Below are 16800 nucleotides of genomic sequence, written 5' to 3'. Positions count from 1 at the left end.
AATACTGTTAACATTTCTTGAGATGAACAGACCTCTGTATTAATTTTCTCTCTCTCTTAACAGATATTCGGCAAAGTCTCAGTCCCATGTCTCAGAGGCCTGTTCTGAAAGTTTGTAACCATGGTAATAAACCGTATTCATAAATTGCACATTCTTCTTATCTACTTTTATCCTGTTGATCTATTATTTTAATAGGCTGCTGTGAAGGTTCTCAAGTTTAAATATAACTATAGGAGTAGAAATGTGCGGATGTGCCTGTTGCCCTGAGATTGTATATTCATAATATTCCATGCTTACGATATGACCTTGAGGTAGTATCTAAAGTTCTTCTTTCAGGTCTCAGATGAATGTTCCAATTTATTATTATTCGAAATTATCTCAGACATTTTTGATCAGTGTTGCCCAGGGTGTCCTTTCAGAAACAGTTTGCTCTCAAAGTAATATTTTACATAGTGGATTTGCTTTACATCAAGATACAGTTTGAAATATTAAATCTGTTAAGCTATTTTACTCTACCATATTTGCCAGTATAGTTTGAAATACTGTGACCAGCATTTTGGCAAAATCATTAATACAGGTAAGTTTCATGTGTTCTTTTTGTGGAAGAACGTACTAGAATGAAGAAAAAGGTGAGTAACTGAGTTTCTGATGTTTATCTGAGATTGACTGCTTTCAAAAGTCCCCAAGCAGCACCTGCACACCGCCCGAATGGAGCCCTCCTCTCTTCAAGGTGCCAATTCCTGCTGACCGAGTTTTATTTACATTGGTTTCCTCTCTCTCACTGTTATGTGTTATGGGGTTCTGTTTACCTTCCAAGGTCATAAGCAAATTTATCAATTACGTTGTCATTTATTCAGAGTGAGATTGTCATCAAAACTTACCAGATTTATAAATGGAAAAATACTTGACAGATTTTCATTCTAGGGTTGTTATAGATACAGAGGAGTTAAGTTCTGGAAGTGTTAATGTATGGCTAAGTACAGACATTTGTGTCAAATTTCTAGGGTAGCCTAGAAAAAAACTGAAGTGAATAAGAAAAAAAGTGAATGTGGGTAATTAATCTGAATAGATGGGTAAATGTTTATTGCTCAAGGTGAAATGTTTAAATAGGTCTTTCTGATCTTTTCAACAGTATGTTTTTGTTCTTGTTTGGCCTTTCCCTACTCTAACAGCAGGAAAGAGGAACTGTAGTATGTTACAGATACTCATTGTGGATAATTAAGTACTTCCTAACTTTGGGTTTATGATTTGGAGTCATTGTGACAGTAAATAATGGCAAATGTCTAGAGAATAGAGCTATCCTTGACCCTAGAGATTATTTTGTTTTGTAGATGAATAAATGGAAATTCAGAGAAGCCACAAACCCTCCCAAGAGTGCAGAGCTAGTTAGTGACACAAATATGACCATAATGCAGTTCTGATTCCCATCATGTTTCTTTTTTTGATTACATGTGGGTATTTTGAATTTTTTATTAATAACAAAATATGTAAGATAATGCAGTCCCCATTGTGTGTCATTAAAGACCCACAGCCAAAACCATGATCATGAAATGATTATAATGGCATACATATATCCATCCTATGCTTAACTTAAAATAAGTATTTTAGTTATTATGTAGAGGAAGATTATTTAAGGTAATTTTGTGCACTGGCCTTGGAAAACCCCGTCTTTTCTAACCGCACTGTCAGTAAAGTGTCTGGACTACAAAAGCTCATCTATAATTACTTATAAATTGTGGTGTTTTTGTCCATTGCATAAAAGTAGATGAACCTTGCATTTCTGTCTTTACTCAGGTTGACATGTACTATTTGAAGTTATAAGGCTATTGTGATAATTAAACTCATAGGTTATACAGCAAGCCAAAGGAGATATATCATAAAGGTCAAATTCTTTTCTAATATAAATGTAGTGGATTAAAGTGTTTTTTAACACTTACTTCCTATCAGTATTTCTGTTGTGTTTTCCTTTCGTATATCTAACCAAGTGGGGGGAAATCCAAATGACCAGTTAATCTTTAATCGTTAAGAACTCTGTATGTAAAGATAGATTTATTAAACTAGATGTCGAAAAGTGCAGAATTTAAGGAAAATATTGTCACCGAAACAAGGATCATGATTATTATCAGGAAAAAATGATATTTCAGAGTATCTTGTAATCTTGCTATTTCTAAAAATTGCTTTTTGTTCTGAAAATGCTAATCCTATAGCTCAACTGAACTATGTGAATTAAATGTAAGTTGAGCCTATTTTACTTTTTAATCTGCTTTCATGTACTTAAACTAATGTCTTAATGTCTGACATTTCCTATATACTTATAGTGGTTCATCTTATCTCATAACCCTTCTTTCTGAAGACATAGATCTTCTACAATTATTTTAAACTTGCTTATATTCTAAGTAAAATATTTTTAAGCATTAATAATAATCTAATGTCTACTGAGTTATTTGGTTTATTAAATACCAAGCACCATACAGAATTTTTATACATATCATCCTGTATCTTCACAATAATTCAATCAGATAGTCAATATTTTTATGTCCATTTTGTTGTTGAAAATAACTAAAGATTAAAGAGGTTTGGTAATTTGCTTATGGTCCTGTGCCAAGTTTTGAACCTGAGCTGACTCTGATTCCAAGTTCTTAATCTTTCTGCCATGTTGTACTCTGAATACATGGCTTGAATCAGCATCCATTCCTTTCACATCCTTGGGTTATAAGCTATCTATGTGCCTTTTTTCCCCCCTCTTCTTGACATAAGGGTGACCTACTGAGAAAGAGGTTTTCAGAGGTTTTCTAGCCTGTAGTGTATCTTGTCTCCTGTTCCCAGATTTAACTGCTAGGTAGCACTCTTTTCCAAGAATATACCATCTTCTGGAATTATAACCACTTTTTATTTCTTTTAATATACTTTGTATGAGGGACATCTGGGTGGACTCAGTTGGTTAAGCATCTGCCTTTGGCTCAGGTCATGATCCCAGGGTCCTGGGATCGAGTTGCACGCATGTCAGGGCTCCTTGCTCAGCAGGGGGCCTGCCTCTTCCCGACTTGTTCTCTCTTTCTCTCTCTCTGACAAATAAATATATAAAAACTTTTAAAAAATTAAAAAATAAACTCTGTATTAAAACATCTATATTAATTTTAGCCAACTTACACTTTGTTACAAAGACTGTGGATTATACAGGTTTAGATCATACCTAAAGATAAAAATGCAGTAGCAGACATAGATCATCTTTTATTTCAGAAGTAGAAGATCCTGGTAGAGTATCCTCTGAGACCTTGCAGCTAAAATATCCCAGGATATATTTTGGCAAAAGATGACCACATGTGATCTAACTGCTATGGCCTTCAGAAGCACAGAAATTCTACATGCTGAGTAATCCAACCCTTGTTCTGTGTTCCAAACCTCTGCCAAAAAGACTTTGGTTAAAACCATTAATTGTTTTATCCTTTTCTTTGCCTTTGATAGCCTCAGCAGAAATTAAATGCCCAGTATTTTTCCTCATTAAACCTTTATTCATTCATTCATTTAGCAAAAATTATTAAGTACTTGCTAGGCACTTATAGAGATAGTCCCTACGCGTTCACCATCTAGTTTGGACAGATGAATAACAATTTCCATTCATTTGGTTAATGCCAGGATAGAGGCAACTCATAAAGCTTTGGGAATACCTACAGGTGTGGAAGACCAATCCAGACTTTATGAGGATAATCCAGACTTGACTTCTAGAAGGATCTGAAATCCAGGCCGAGTTTTGAGGGATGAATAGAAGTGAGGACCAAAGCCCACGGGCAAGTGCAGGCCAAGAAAGAGCAATAGGTGTGTGCACTTTCTCAGTGGTTCTCCAGTGAACCCCAGTCTGTAAAACTGTATATTCTAATAACCCCAATGGCTTTCCCATTTTGCAGTAGTCATCTTCTATTAACTATTCAATGTCTGCCCCACTACTGCTGAGTCCCATCAGGGTAGGGACAAGGGGATAAAAGATGCCCAACTTACATACTGCTGTAACCTCAGCACTTGCTCCATTGGTGCCTGACACACAGATGTTTAGTAAGAATGTGTTGAATGAACAGACATGTTTATGTTTAGGTTTGAATGGAACAATTAATGTACTATATTGAGCAAAATCAGGTCGCTGGATGTCACCCAAATAAGTGGGATTTAATATGCTAATTGCTAAAGCTCCAGCTGTGAACATTGTTAACCCCTTTCTCATCTCCTCCCTAAAATATTATCTGTCATCGGAAGGAGCTATTTGATCATCAGTGGTCTGTGCTTCAAAAGGTGTTGTATCAAATAGGGAGGATGCGTTAGAACTTGATTGGATTATTCACTCCTTAGAAGTGGAGAGTTGCTTATTAATTAGATTTCTTTCCCTTGCTTAATCAAGCAGAGTTTAACAACAGTAAATAAAACAAAGGAAAGCTTCTGCTAATGAGTACAGGGCATTATCTTGTGTCTTTCCACAGTGCATTCCAAATCTGAAGATTTTCTGTAGTCTGTGGAAAATAGTAAGAGTTCCTTTTAAGTTAAGATAATCAAAGTATTTATTAATGCATTTTTATAAAGATCGTACCATATTTGGGTGTTAGTGAATCAAATGGCCTGGTTAAAAATGAAGGACCAGGTAGGAAAGAAATATATGGAAAGTCTGATGCACGGCCAAGAAATTGGACTGTTGAGGTTTTTGAGCAGGAAAGTAACAGGTCTGAGCGGGTTTTCTGGAACTGAAGTGACAAATGTAGGAGAGAAGAAAGACTCAAAAGGACTTCATAGCCACCCTAGTAGATGCCAGCATCCATCAGCCACAAGGGATGGCAAGTGAATCAAAGAGCTTTTTACGGTTTGAGGGAAGAAGCCAAGTCCAGAGCTGTGCGTTAAGAGACCCCCACAGAGAACTGCTAATGCTACTTAAGCTAATGAGTTCTCTAAAGAAAAATATTTTAAGGTAGAGGATGGCAAATCAAGGGATACACCTCAGGGGTGGACACAGGTGGGTAACGAAGTGATCAAGAGGCAAAAGAGAGATGAAGAAATCGGGGAGATTGCATGATAGTTGAGCCAACATTATGAAGGGGGAAAGGAGACTTTCAAGGACTTGGTTTGCTCATTTTCTGTCTTTTGTTGTTTGTTTCCCTGTTTCTACAATGCAGTGGTATACCACTGAGTGGCCAGTGCATTTCAGGATACACTACTTCCTACTTTCTTCCAGGACATCTCTTCCTCTGCACACAGTGTAGATGCTGTAAAGTGTTCCCAACAAAGGTGACACAAATCGGAACAGTGTAGGTGTAGCCACACCTTGTGGTACATCTGCCTGCGATTTGATTGCATCTTCATTAGAAGGTTCTCTTTTCATTAAGTCGTACAGTGGGGGTTTTTTCTCAGTTAAATGGATATAGAGTAATCAGAAAGAATTCTATAAACTATATGCAATTAAAGCCCCTAATGATAAAACTATTTAACTGTGACAAAATAAGATAAAACATAATCAAAATTTTAGGCAAACAAGTATTACACATTTTTAGTGAACATCCATAACCTAAACAAAATCTTGCTATATTATCTTTACACTAAATCAATTCTTAATAGCCTTAATTTGGATTTGATTATCTATTTTTACTCTTCTACTTATATGTGGAGCCTTGAGAGATTTTTATAGAAATAAGATTGTATTGCCGCCAGGCACAGCTGCTCTGCTGCTCGAAGATTTGAAGTCAGAATTAAATGTGAAGCTAGTTCGATATCTTTGAATTAGCATATTTCTCACGAAATAAGGGAGGCAACACAAGACAGGCTTCATTGTGGATCTCTCAAAACTTCTCACATACCCACCCCGCCCTCCCTAATCCACTCAGTCGTGGGTCCTCTTTATTTCTTGACCTGCCTTCCCCCAAACAAGAATTTGTCTTGAGGCAGAATTATGAAATTAGTAAGGTTTTCAGTATTGTCTACTGAACACTAGCTGCCTTAAGGCTTGTTTGAAAACAATGAGGACAACACCAAGCCACTCCTTGTCTAGAAAACCGTATCTATCAAAGCGAATGTTGACAACTACCATTTTTTATTTCTTTGAACTGTTTCCTAATTCAAAGTAGAAAAGAGCCTAAGGAATAATAAAGTAAAATTATATGATTTTGCCAAATGTCATTGGCTCATGTTCTTGAGAATATTTTTTGTTCTCTTTCTGATGCACTTCTGCTGCTAAATACCTAAGAAAGAAAGGGAGCTATTAAAATACTAATTGTTTTTGACACCCTTACACTGGAGCTTTCAAGCAGAATCAAATGCTACCTGTAACTGTCAAAAAAGACTTAAATATTTTTTAAGGAGATTTTTCTAGGCCAGGAGTGTAAAACAATTTGGGTGATTTCACATTTTATTCAAATATCAGTCACTCCTATTTACTATGTAGTCAAGCAAAAGGAAGCAAGGACTCAGCAGGGCTCCTGTCTAGGTAAGGATGCCCTGTGGGCAGAAGGAAAAGGCCTTTCTAATTTATAGTCAAGGCAGGGACAACCTTCTGGCTTAGTGAGTATCATATACGCTCTTAAGCACGAACAGGTTAAAAAAAATCCTCAAGCAGTGAGGACTTCAAGTTGTTTTAAAAGGACATTTATGCAAGAAATAGCAAATGCCTTTCACTTAATGAGCATTCACAAATGTATGCTGAAGGCTGGAACTAAATTGAGTGAAAAGGGATAAAGGACTACTGCATAAGGAAAGGAATGTCCTTGACTTCCCTGAAATAGTTGTTATGTTTAATATGTCTTTTGTTCTGTTTGTGTGCCATAGTGGACTATAATTACATGATCTTTCAAAATTTCTGGCCCACTCTAAATTTCTCCCTTTCACATAATACAAGTTCAGAAGGAGTTCCTAGAGAGATTTTAGAAGCTCCTAGACCTCGGTCCTTTTGTTTTAGATTTTGTGTTTGGGCGTATTTTCTTTCCTGGTGACAGGATCTCTTGATTTAATCAAATTTCACCCCGCAACCCCCCAGAAAGATTAAAGAAGAATTTTTGATTTTGTTGTTTGATTACTGGCTTTTGTGTTGTTTGATTACTTTACTTTTCTCTTTCTCCGCATGTTATATTTTTACATGTATATCCTTAAAATGGAGCCACTTGCACTGTCATTTTGTCACTTGAGAACTAAAGTTGCATTGACATAATCGCAAATGTGGAAAACATGTCAAGTGGTTGGCAGATCTACAGTTTTAATGACAAATAAATTGTTTAAGATAAGCAGTTACAATTCAGTGAAATGGTGCTACTGAGAAGCTTCTCCCAGGATACCGGGAGGAGAAGGCATCATTTGTGCCTGGGACGGCCATTAGTCTTACTGGGTCTTCTGGGCCAGGTGGTGTACAGGGTTCATCTTGGCTATGCAGCTTTGAAGGAGCAGGCAGGGGAAAGAGGAGCCTGGGAGAAAACAGTCAGCAAAGCCATAGGCTTCAGGGAGGCCAGACAAAAAATGATGGGGGAGCACCTGGACACAGATTGGCTGGCAAATACGGGTGCCATTGTTCACCTCAGGAAGAGCCATTTTTAAAGAACAGTAGAAACTGAAGCCAGACGGCATTGGTTGGAGGAGAGTAGGCTTCTTTTTCTAAATTGCCTGGGTGTGAAAGAAGAAAAACAAGAGAAATAGCAGGAACCAGAGCGAGTGGTGGTGTAACGAGTAAGTTATGTCTCTTTGCCTTTTACATGCCCTTGGCTTTACTGTCTTTGTGTTCTGGAGGGGAGGGATGAATACGTACTGGGGCCGTGGATAGAGTGAGGCTCTTGGGGGATGGCATGGGGGAGCACAGGTGTGGAGAACCTGGACAGTGAAAAAGAAGGATATACAGAGAGAAGGGGATACAAACACTGAGTAAGGGGGAATCTGAAGGTCTCACCTGGTGACATCTGTTTTCCCTGAGAACTAAGATAAAAGGTGTCCTCCTGAAAGTCTGAGTAGAAAGAGAAGCAAGGGTGATGGGGAAGGACCCATGGCATGTGTCCTGCATCAACTGTGAGAGGTAACTCTTCAGGGAGACAAAACCGTGTTTGCATCAATCCCGCTGAAAAGGGAGACAATTATGTAATGGTAGTCTGTAAAGTCTGGGGAGAAGAGAAGTGGTCGGGGTGCTTCCCAGGCCCTGAGTCAAGGGGCAGTTGGTTTTGCGATAACCTAAAGGTTCTAAAAGTTTCCCTCCAGATGTAAGTATAGTGCTCAGCATGACAGAAGGTAGTCTGAGCGTGCTTCAGAATACCAGTCAAGCAGAATCCTCCCATTTTTTAAGAAGGTAAGATATTCATACTTTAAAATAGTGTGGTAGCTATTTAGGAAAGTAACGGAAACTCTGGTGAGTCATCTTACACGATGTGTGTTTCAGCATTGTTGGGGTGCTGAGTTACGGATGAGGCAAGCGTTCTAACGGGGATGGAGAATGGTGACCCTCACGTAGCTGGTCTCCCTCCCGGTGTGTGTCCACTATGTTACATATCTGAGATCCTCTCCTATGAGAACAACACTTGGTGCTCCCCTAGTTATTGCTAAGGTACCATTAGAATTATATATATATATATTTAAAGATTTTATTTACTTATTTGACAGACAGAGCACAAGTAGGCAGAGAGGCAGGCAGAGAGAGAGAAGAAGAAGCAGGCTCCCTACTAGCAGAGAGCCCGATGCGGGGCTCGATCCCAGGACTGTGAGATCATGACCTGAGCTGAAGGCAGAGGCTTTAACCTACCAAGCCACTCAGGCACCCCGAATTATTTTTATATTTTATCGGTCCTCATTAAATGTCTGTTTGGAATAGGCAAATACAGAAACCGTTTCTCAAGACAGTTGTATTAAAAATAAATCTTTTGCAAAGTGCCTGCTGCACACAGAGTAGTTACCTTAAAAAGGAGCGGTAGTTGTTCTTATTCACTATTTGTGAAAGCATAAGACTAGCCAGATTTTTGAATTTTGTTTCTAGAATCCTTAAATGATCTAGCCAAGCAGTTTGACCTTGAAAGAGAGCGTGGTATCAGGCTTGGGATTTAGAGACAGACAGGTCTTGGTTTGACTTCTTGACTTGTTAAAAGGGTTGATAGCTATGGACATTGGGGAGGGGAAGCGAACCATAAGAGACTATGGACTCTGAAAAACAACCTGAGGGTTTTGAAGGGTCAGGGGTGGGAGGTTGGGGCAACCTGAGGGTTTTGAAGGGTCAGGGGTGGGAGGTTGGGGGAACAGGTGGTGGGTAATGGAGAGGGCATGTTTTGCATGGAGCACTGGGTGTTGTGCAAAAAGAATGAATACTGTTACGCTGAAAAAATAAATAAAATGAGAAAGAAAAAAAAAGAAAAAAGAAAAAAAAAGGGTTGATAGCAGGTTATTTAACTTTTGAATGTCCTCCTCCTCAGTTGTAAAATAGAGAAATTACACATTTCATAAATTATCAGGATGATTTAGTAAAAGTATGGGAAAGTATCTGGACTGAGTAGATGTTCAATAACTTCAATGTTAGTTCCTCTTCATTCTTTCCCCTTCTCCACCTACCTTCTGTAGGTGGAGATGCATTTGTCACTAGAGAGTTATAAATTTGTGAGTAAAGTGACAGTAGTGTGCAGAACGGGTATACTAATTAGAGATTGAAATTAATTTTCTTTCTATGAATAGTTCCTATATTGCACTTAAAGTGCATTAATTGGTATGAACTGGTTTAGAGGGGAACAAAAGGGAAAATTAAAAGACTATAGAGATTTTTAGTTTTATAATAGAATAGTAAAGATGTTTTAACCCCTTTGTCCTCTTGGGAGTCACCACAGAGCCACTAAGAGAAAGTAGTAAAAAACAATCTCCAGTCCTCTGAAACCAAGACATCTTTCACCTGGAACAACGTATGATAGTGGAGAAGAACATGGTGCCAGGATAGAAAGAGAGAAAGCTGGAATGCAGTTGTATTCATTTCCAAGGCCCTCATGACAAATTACCACAAGCTGGGGATCGGGCTGGTGGGGGAGGGAGGGCTTAAAGTAACAGAAAATTGTTCTGTCACAAATCTGAAGGCTAGAAGTCTGAAGGTGTTGGCCAGGTTGGTTCTGTCTGGAGGCTCTGGAGGAGATCTGTCCTCTTTCTCCTCCATGCTTCTGCTGGTAGCTGACAGTCTCTGGTGGTCCTTCTTGGCTTGCAAGCTGGGTCATTCAAATCTCTGCCTCCGTGTTCACAGCACCTTCTTCCTGTCATCTCTGTCTCTTCACATAGTCTTCTTAGAAGGACATTAATCTTTTGGTTAGAGTCATGCTAATCAAGTTTGAGCTCATCTTAACTCGATTATATCTGCAAAAGTCACCTTCACAGATACCAGGAGTTAGGACTTCAACATAAATTTGGGGTGACACAGTTCAACCCCCCAAAATAGGTACCCCATGAGAAACAGACTGATCTACTCCTCACAGCTCCACACGAGGGTTCAGGAACCGCAGATGGGAGGAAGGAAGCATAGAGCTGAAAATGCAAGGATTATTAGGGAGCTGTTCCACCTCCAGCTAAACACGGTGGCTCCAAATCCAGACTTGTAACCACTATGCTGCGCTTACCGCCCCCCCCACACCCCACCCCTGGCCCCAGCCTTTCCTCCGCACCTCCAGGGGATAAAAAGTATCTGTCTGGAAAAACTGTGTTAGAAACTCTAGAATTAGAATACAAGCCAGAGCTTGAGGTACTCCATCAAAAACAGGGATTATGTGAACATAGAGGAAGGTTTGGGGGAGAAAAGGGGAGAAATGAATGACAAAATCTTCTTCTGACCCCTTCCCACCACCTAGTCTTTACTACACAGGAGTGAAGCTTATATTTTAAGTAGATGTCTGAATTTTCTTCTGTAGATAATGAACAGTCCAGAGAAAAGGCCTTCAGGTCATGGCATTTTGGCTCCTGTCTCTCAAAAAATGCTAGCTTCCCACAAGAACATCCCATAGAAAAGCTTGCTAGTTAGCAAACCTATTCACTCATTCCAAGTGTTTAGTCTTAAATATTAATTTAAGCCGAGGATTCATCAGCTGACATTTGAGGAAAATATTCAACATGAAAAAGAAGGAAAAAAAAAAAAAACTCTTAGTAGACAGAGAAAATGCAGGGAATAGCATCAATCTATATTAAATATATAGATTATATATATAATATATTTAATATAATATAAATATAATATATAATATATTATATTAATATATAATATTTTATATATTATATAAATAATATATATTATTATAATGTATATATCGTCCTCTTCTTTTTATCATTGAAATATAAAAAGGTATGTATAAAAAAGATTTAAAAACAAAACTTTCAGATATGAAAAATATAGTAGCAGAAAGAAAATAGTACATATTTGGAGAAGCATAAACATAGAAAGTTCTAGGGGAAGATCAGGAGGGAAATGTAGAACTTGAAGATAATCTGATCCGTTTGGCTATGTATACAATTGTATTAGTGTGTACAATTGTATTAGTGTATATAGTTGTATTTGTAAAATTGTATATTTGTGTACAATTTTATCATAAAATTTTGGGGGCAAGTATGGGTAGGATGGTAAGTGCTAAGAAAAAAAGAGCCAAATTTTTTTAAAAATTTATTTATTTGACAGAGAGACAGTGAGAGAAGGAACACAAGCAAGGGGAGTGGGAGAGAGAGAAACAGGCTTCCTGACAAGCAGGGAGCCCAATACGGGTCTCTATCCCAGGACCTTGGCATCATGACCCAATGATCAGGACGGAGACACTTAACAAGTGAGCCATTTAGGTACCCCAAAAGAAGAGCCAATTTTAACTCCAGGGGGAAATAAGAATATATAATTGTAGTATACTACTTGAATTTGATATAACCTTGTGAGCAATTTTTTTTTTTTTAAGATTTTATTTATTTGACAGACAGAGGTAACAAGTAGGCAGAGAGGCAGGCAGAGAGAGGGGAGGAAGCACGTTCCCTGTTGAGCAGAGAGCTCAATGTGGGGCTCGATCCCAGGACCCTGAGACCATAACCTGAGCCGAAGGCAGAGGCTTAACCCACTGAGCCACCCAGGCGCCCCCCCTTGTGAGCAATTTTACAGTCATAATAATATAATGGTGGTAGCCATACTCCCAAGATGGCCCCAATGATTACAGCCTCCTGGTGTTCGTATCCTTATGTAATCTCTACCACCTCCACAGACGTTTTCCAGGGCTAGTCTGTAACCAGCTGAATACAGCAGAACTGATGGTATGTCACATCTGAGATTAGGTTATGAAAGATACACTTGGTTGCTCTGTCTTCCTCCCTCCCTCTTCATTCTGGGGGAAGCCATCTTGTGAGCACCCCTTTTGAGACAACCGAGCTGTTAAGAAGTTGAGCTTTGGTCTGTCATACTAGGAAATCAGTAAATAATGTCTAAAACTGACTACTCAGGAGATAGCAAGAGAAACATGAATAAGGCAGAGTCCGAGACAAGGAATTGCTGTTTTATTGGAAGACTTTTGCATTTCTTTGGAAAATAACCATTAACCTTAAGGAAAATTGAAGTTAGAAATATTAAAGGTCTTAACTTTTAATTGCCTGCAATGGGGCAGATAATCAAGATAGGAAGACCTCTCCAGGAGTATCTTAGTTTGTTCCCATGAAAATACAGACAGAAACCAAACCTCTTCTTTCATTCATTAGTTACCTAATACACTTTTCTCCTAAAAGATGCTGACTGCATTTGTATTTTTCCTTTTTCCTTTTCCCTCTTCCAATACCATGCGTGAACCTGAAGGAAACATCTGTCTGTCCTAGCTCTCAACTTTTCAATTTTATGTGATCCAGAATTGAAAGTGCATTTCTAAAGAGTCACGGGGTATGATGAAGAGTCAATAGTATACTGCCTCTAGCTTGAGACATTGAGTGTGCTTCTCCACATAAAATGGACACTCTCTCCCACCATTTTGTGTGTGTTCTGGAGATAACATTGGCCAGCGATTTTGTAGCACATCTCTGAAGCTTCTTTCCCTTGTAATTCTTAATGTAAGAGAAAACGGTGATGGAAATGAGTAATCCAGAAAATCAAGTACTACTCTAGTTTGTTTCTTAGAGCAAAGGTAGCCTTCCAGGGTGTGTAAGAAGAGCCTGAGGGCTAACCTGGACCTACTGAGTCTGTAGAAAGCAAGAGAGTGGGATGAGATCAGTATTTTGAAACAATAGCATTGGTTACAGTCACTGGATCTTTGTGTATAAGTGTCTTCAGCCATTATGCTGGAACTATTTGTGCTTTGGAGGGAAATGGTGGTATCACTACCTGTTATGTAGTCTAGGTAAAAAGATAAATATTTTTTACTTTAAAACGGTCTATAAATTTATTGAAGAAAGCACTGACGTGCATTAAGAAAGCTGCATGTCCCACTGATTCCCAAGTAAATTAGAAATTATTAGCATTAGCCATGATGTACATTATTGTGATGTGACAGCATTTGGCTTAAACAGTTTCACCATTTATTACCACTGATATTAGAATAAATGATAATGATCATTAAGTGCTATGTACATCATCATTTAACTAATCATGCTTGCAATCTCCTTCTATTAGTCAAACCTCCTTTGGTTAATTAGTCAGAAGAGCTGTCTAATCCTGATTTCTAGAGGAATAATGAAATAAGGGAATATTGAAATATAGTAAAAAAAATGCATCACCATTTACATCATATATCAATTTTATTTACGTTCACCTAGTCCATTATAACAGCCTCAAGGTTAAAAGATTCCAGCTTTTTTTTTATTTGAAATATGATGATTAGGCCTGTTAAATTATATGTACATACTTTTCCCATTAAAACACTTAATGCAGCAGAAAAGTGCTACTATGATATGAAAATAAAAACAAAATCTTCCATTTACCACCATACCCATATTGAAAGATGAACCAATAAATACTGTTTAGATTTAGCATTAAAAATGTTAATAACATCTTATATTTTAGTCCTGACAAGCCAATAACTCCATCTAGAACTTCAAGGCTACAAATGTAAGATACAACTAAGAAACTTTTATCATCAGTCCTTTTATTACTTCTTATTAATACAGTTAGCCTCAGGAGTTCTTAAGCTGATGTTTGATAAACCATGCACTAGGTTTTATTTAATTCAAAGTGTATTTTATCACTGGGTAAAAAACACCTCATATTTTCATGTCTTTCTCTTAATATTCCCCATGGCCCAAAGGAGAAGAAAAAAGAGAAAAGGAACTTTTAAAATTCATTGTGATCTGCCATCAACCAACTACTTAAATAATGATGATGATGATGGGCTACGTTTAAATGAGCAAATGCCAGTGAAGGAAGGCTGGGGTGTGTGCAGAGATCCCCTCGACAGTCTCGCAGGCAGAGGAAGGCATCGCCAGCAGCTCCTGGGTCCTGGGCTGCCCTGGCCACCCCGTGGCAGTAGCTTCGCCTCTACTAGGGATTGGGGTCGTCTTCACTTCTTAGACACTCTTTGTTCCTCTCTTGCTGGAAACCAGACATGGCGCATTCCTCTCTATCCTGTTAACCTCTTCAGTCACTGATCCCCATTCTCTGCTTTCCTCTAAACATAAAAAGACACAATTTGCTCAGGGTGAGAAATAAATAAATTCACTCATGGAATAAGGTAAGGAAAGTTAGTAAGTCTGGGTACTATGTTGTCGAAATTTTTCCTAGAAATGAACTCTATGTTTCCTCCATATTTGTTTTAAAGTCAGCAGAAGGGAGGGTTTTGAGAATAATTTTTTAAAAATTATTCTTTGGTAATGAGCTGTTATATCCTGCTCGTATGCTATCCTTGTGGTGGTGTCTGTGGCCCGGCCCCCATGCCTATCTGTGCTGAAAAGTGTAATTGATTTTTTCTCATTCTAGGCCCATATGGTTCATCACATGTTCCTCTTCTAAACAGATCTCCACCCCTCTCTACAAGCTCTTTGTCATTTTGCTCTAAGATCTTCTTTAACCCTGTTACGATCCTCTTTCTACAAATACCAAACACTATTTCTACTTCAAAAATCAGGAACAAAAGCCTATAAATGTACAAATTCATGCCTCACATGAATACAAAGCTCTATCTGTTTACTTAAGTACGTGGTGTTCAGTATAAAGCTGAACGGTAAGGTTTTGTTTTATTTTGTTTGAATTTTCTTGATACTCTTTTGCTTCTTCCCTCATTTTAAATGTAAACTTTGTGTTGAAGAGTCACATAAATATAAGGAAGTACACAGTTCCCAAACATGTGGCTTGATGAAGGTTCATACAGTGAACTTACTATGTAACCAACACACAGATCAACAGAGGATATTGTTAGAAACAGGGAGCCCGTCTTGCTCCTGTTCATAACCTCATATCCCACACGGACCCTCACTGTGACAGCATCAATTGGTCTTGCTTTGTTCTTTTTATAAATCGGATGGTATGCTTTGTGTCCACATTGTGTGAATTTGTAATTTGTTCATTCTTGTTATTTTGTACTCCACTCTGATTATACTGTATTTTTCCCCCTTTGTAGAGATTTCTGTTATTTCTTGATTTTTGCTACTACAAAATAGTCCTAAGAACATTCTCATGTGTGTCCTTGGGCTCTGACAGGTGTCCACCTAGGAGGGCAATTCCTCTTTCATTTGGTAGACCTAAATTCAGCTCTAGGAGATACTGTACTGTAAACTTCCAGAATGATCATAGCAGTTTCTACTTCCATCAGTAGGTGGGAGTTTCATTTCAACAACTCTGGTCATAGGTATCTTACTATGGTTTTTATTTGCATTTTCCTCATGTAACTTGAGCACCTCTTCATATGCTTATTGCCTTTTCAGATATCCTGCTGTTGTGAAGTGCCTGTTCATGGTGGCGTTTTGTTGTTGTTGTCATTGTTGCTGTTGTCTTTGTTATTGTTTTTGCCTATTTTTTTCTATTGGCTCACAGATTTTTTTCATATTGAGAATAGATTTTGATATGACTTAGAATTCCATCCTAAAACTTAGGTCACACTTCCCATTAAAGGAAAGATTGTGTCATTTTATAGTTTTATAAATGTTATTAGTCCCTCAGATCTTCCAGTAAGTAGCCTTAGAAGGACAGGTCTGCTCAGGATTCTATACAAAAGAGCAAGCATGTTGTAGACTGTGGCCAGCCCGTCCTCTTCCACTAACTACCTCTGGTCTATCGGTCCTTGTTGTCATGTGATGGCCCAGAGCCTTTCTAGCTTCTCTCAACTGCTAATACTCTAAGAACAGTCTTCTAGAAAAGCTGACCGGGCTTCTCAACTGCTAAGTCTGATGCACACTCCGTCATGCCTCAGTACTTACTACTAATCAGGAAATATTGCTGGTCTGTAATGAACTGTTGTCCTGAAATCTTGTCCTCAACTTCTAGCTCACAAACGCGAATGCGGTTTGAACTCTCCAAGTCATAAACTTAAGAAAGGTTTAGGTGTTTAAGCTTAGTTTATGATAAAATATGAGTGGCTTCTGTATAGACTACTTTTAAATAAGTTGTCTATTACCAAAGAAAAAATCCTTCATAGTTACCCGAAACGCATGATTCTGCTGTTGATGAATTTGGTTTAGAATTAGCGACTAAATGTATAAGTTTACCTAGAAGATGACTCATGTATTTTTCTCGGAAGAGTATATGCTGTCTTCTAGGGCCAAATTTGCAACATACTGCGATAGTTTTACATTGAGAAAGAGTTAGTATGAAGTGAAAGCTGTTCTTTTTCATGTTGACTGTATTCTATGGAAGGCGGGAAAGATAGGTGCCTTGCTACGTACGTGTTCTAAAATCCATCACTTAGCATG

General features: G+C 38.2%; 1 protein-coding gene across 2 annotated transcripts in view; it reads left to right on the top strand.

Annotated features, from left to right (window-relative positions):
• DIAPH3 (diaphanous related formin 3) overlaps positions 1–16800 on the top strand; it is a 512673-nt gene that overhangs the window by 383233 nt on the left and 112640 nt on the right. For both annotated transcript variants that reach the window (XM_046028127.1, XM_046028128.1), the window contains one exon: positions 64–123. In XM_046028127.1, the coding sequence (XP_045884083.1) occupies positions 64–123 (60 nt within the window). The remainder of the gene's footprint in view (positions 1–63; positions 124–16800) is intronic.

The sequence above is a fragment of the Meles meles genome, chromosome 14, assembly GCF_922984935.1.
Source record: "Meles meles chromosome 14, mMelMel3.1 paternal haplotype, whole genome shotgun sequence".
Lineage (NCBI taxonomy): Eukaryota > Metazoa > Chordata > Mammalia > Carnivora > Mustelidae > Meles > Meles meles.
The sequence above is the reverse complement of the archived record's forward strand: the minus strand, read 5'-3'. Positions and strand labels throughout refer to the sequence as shown.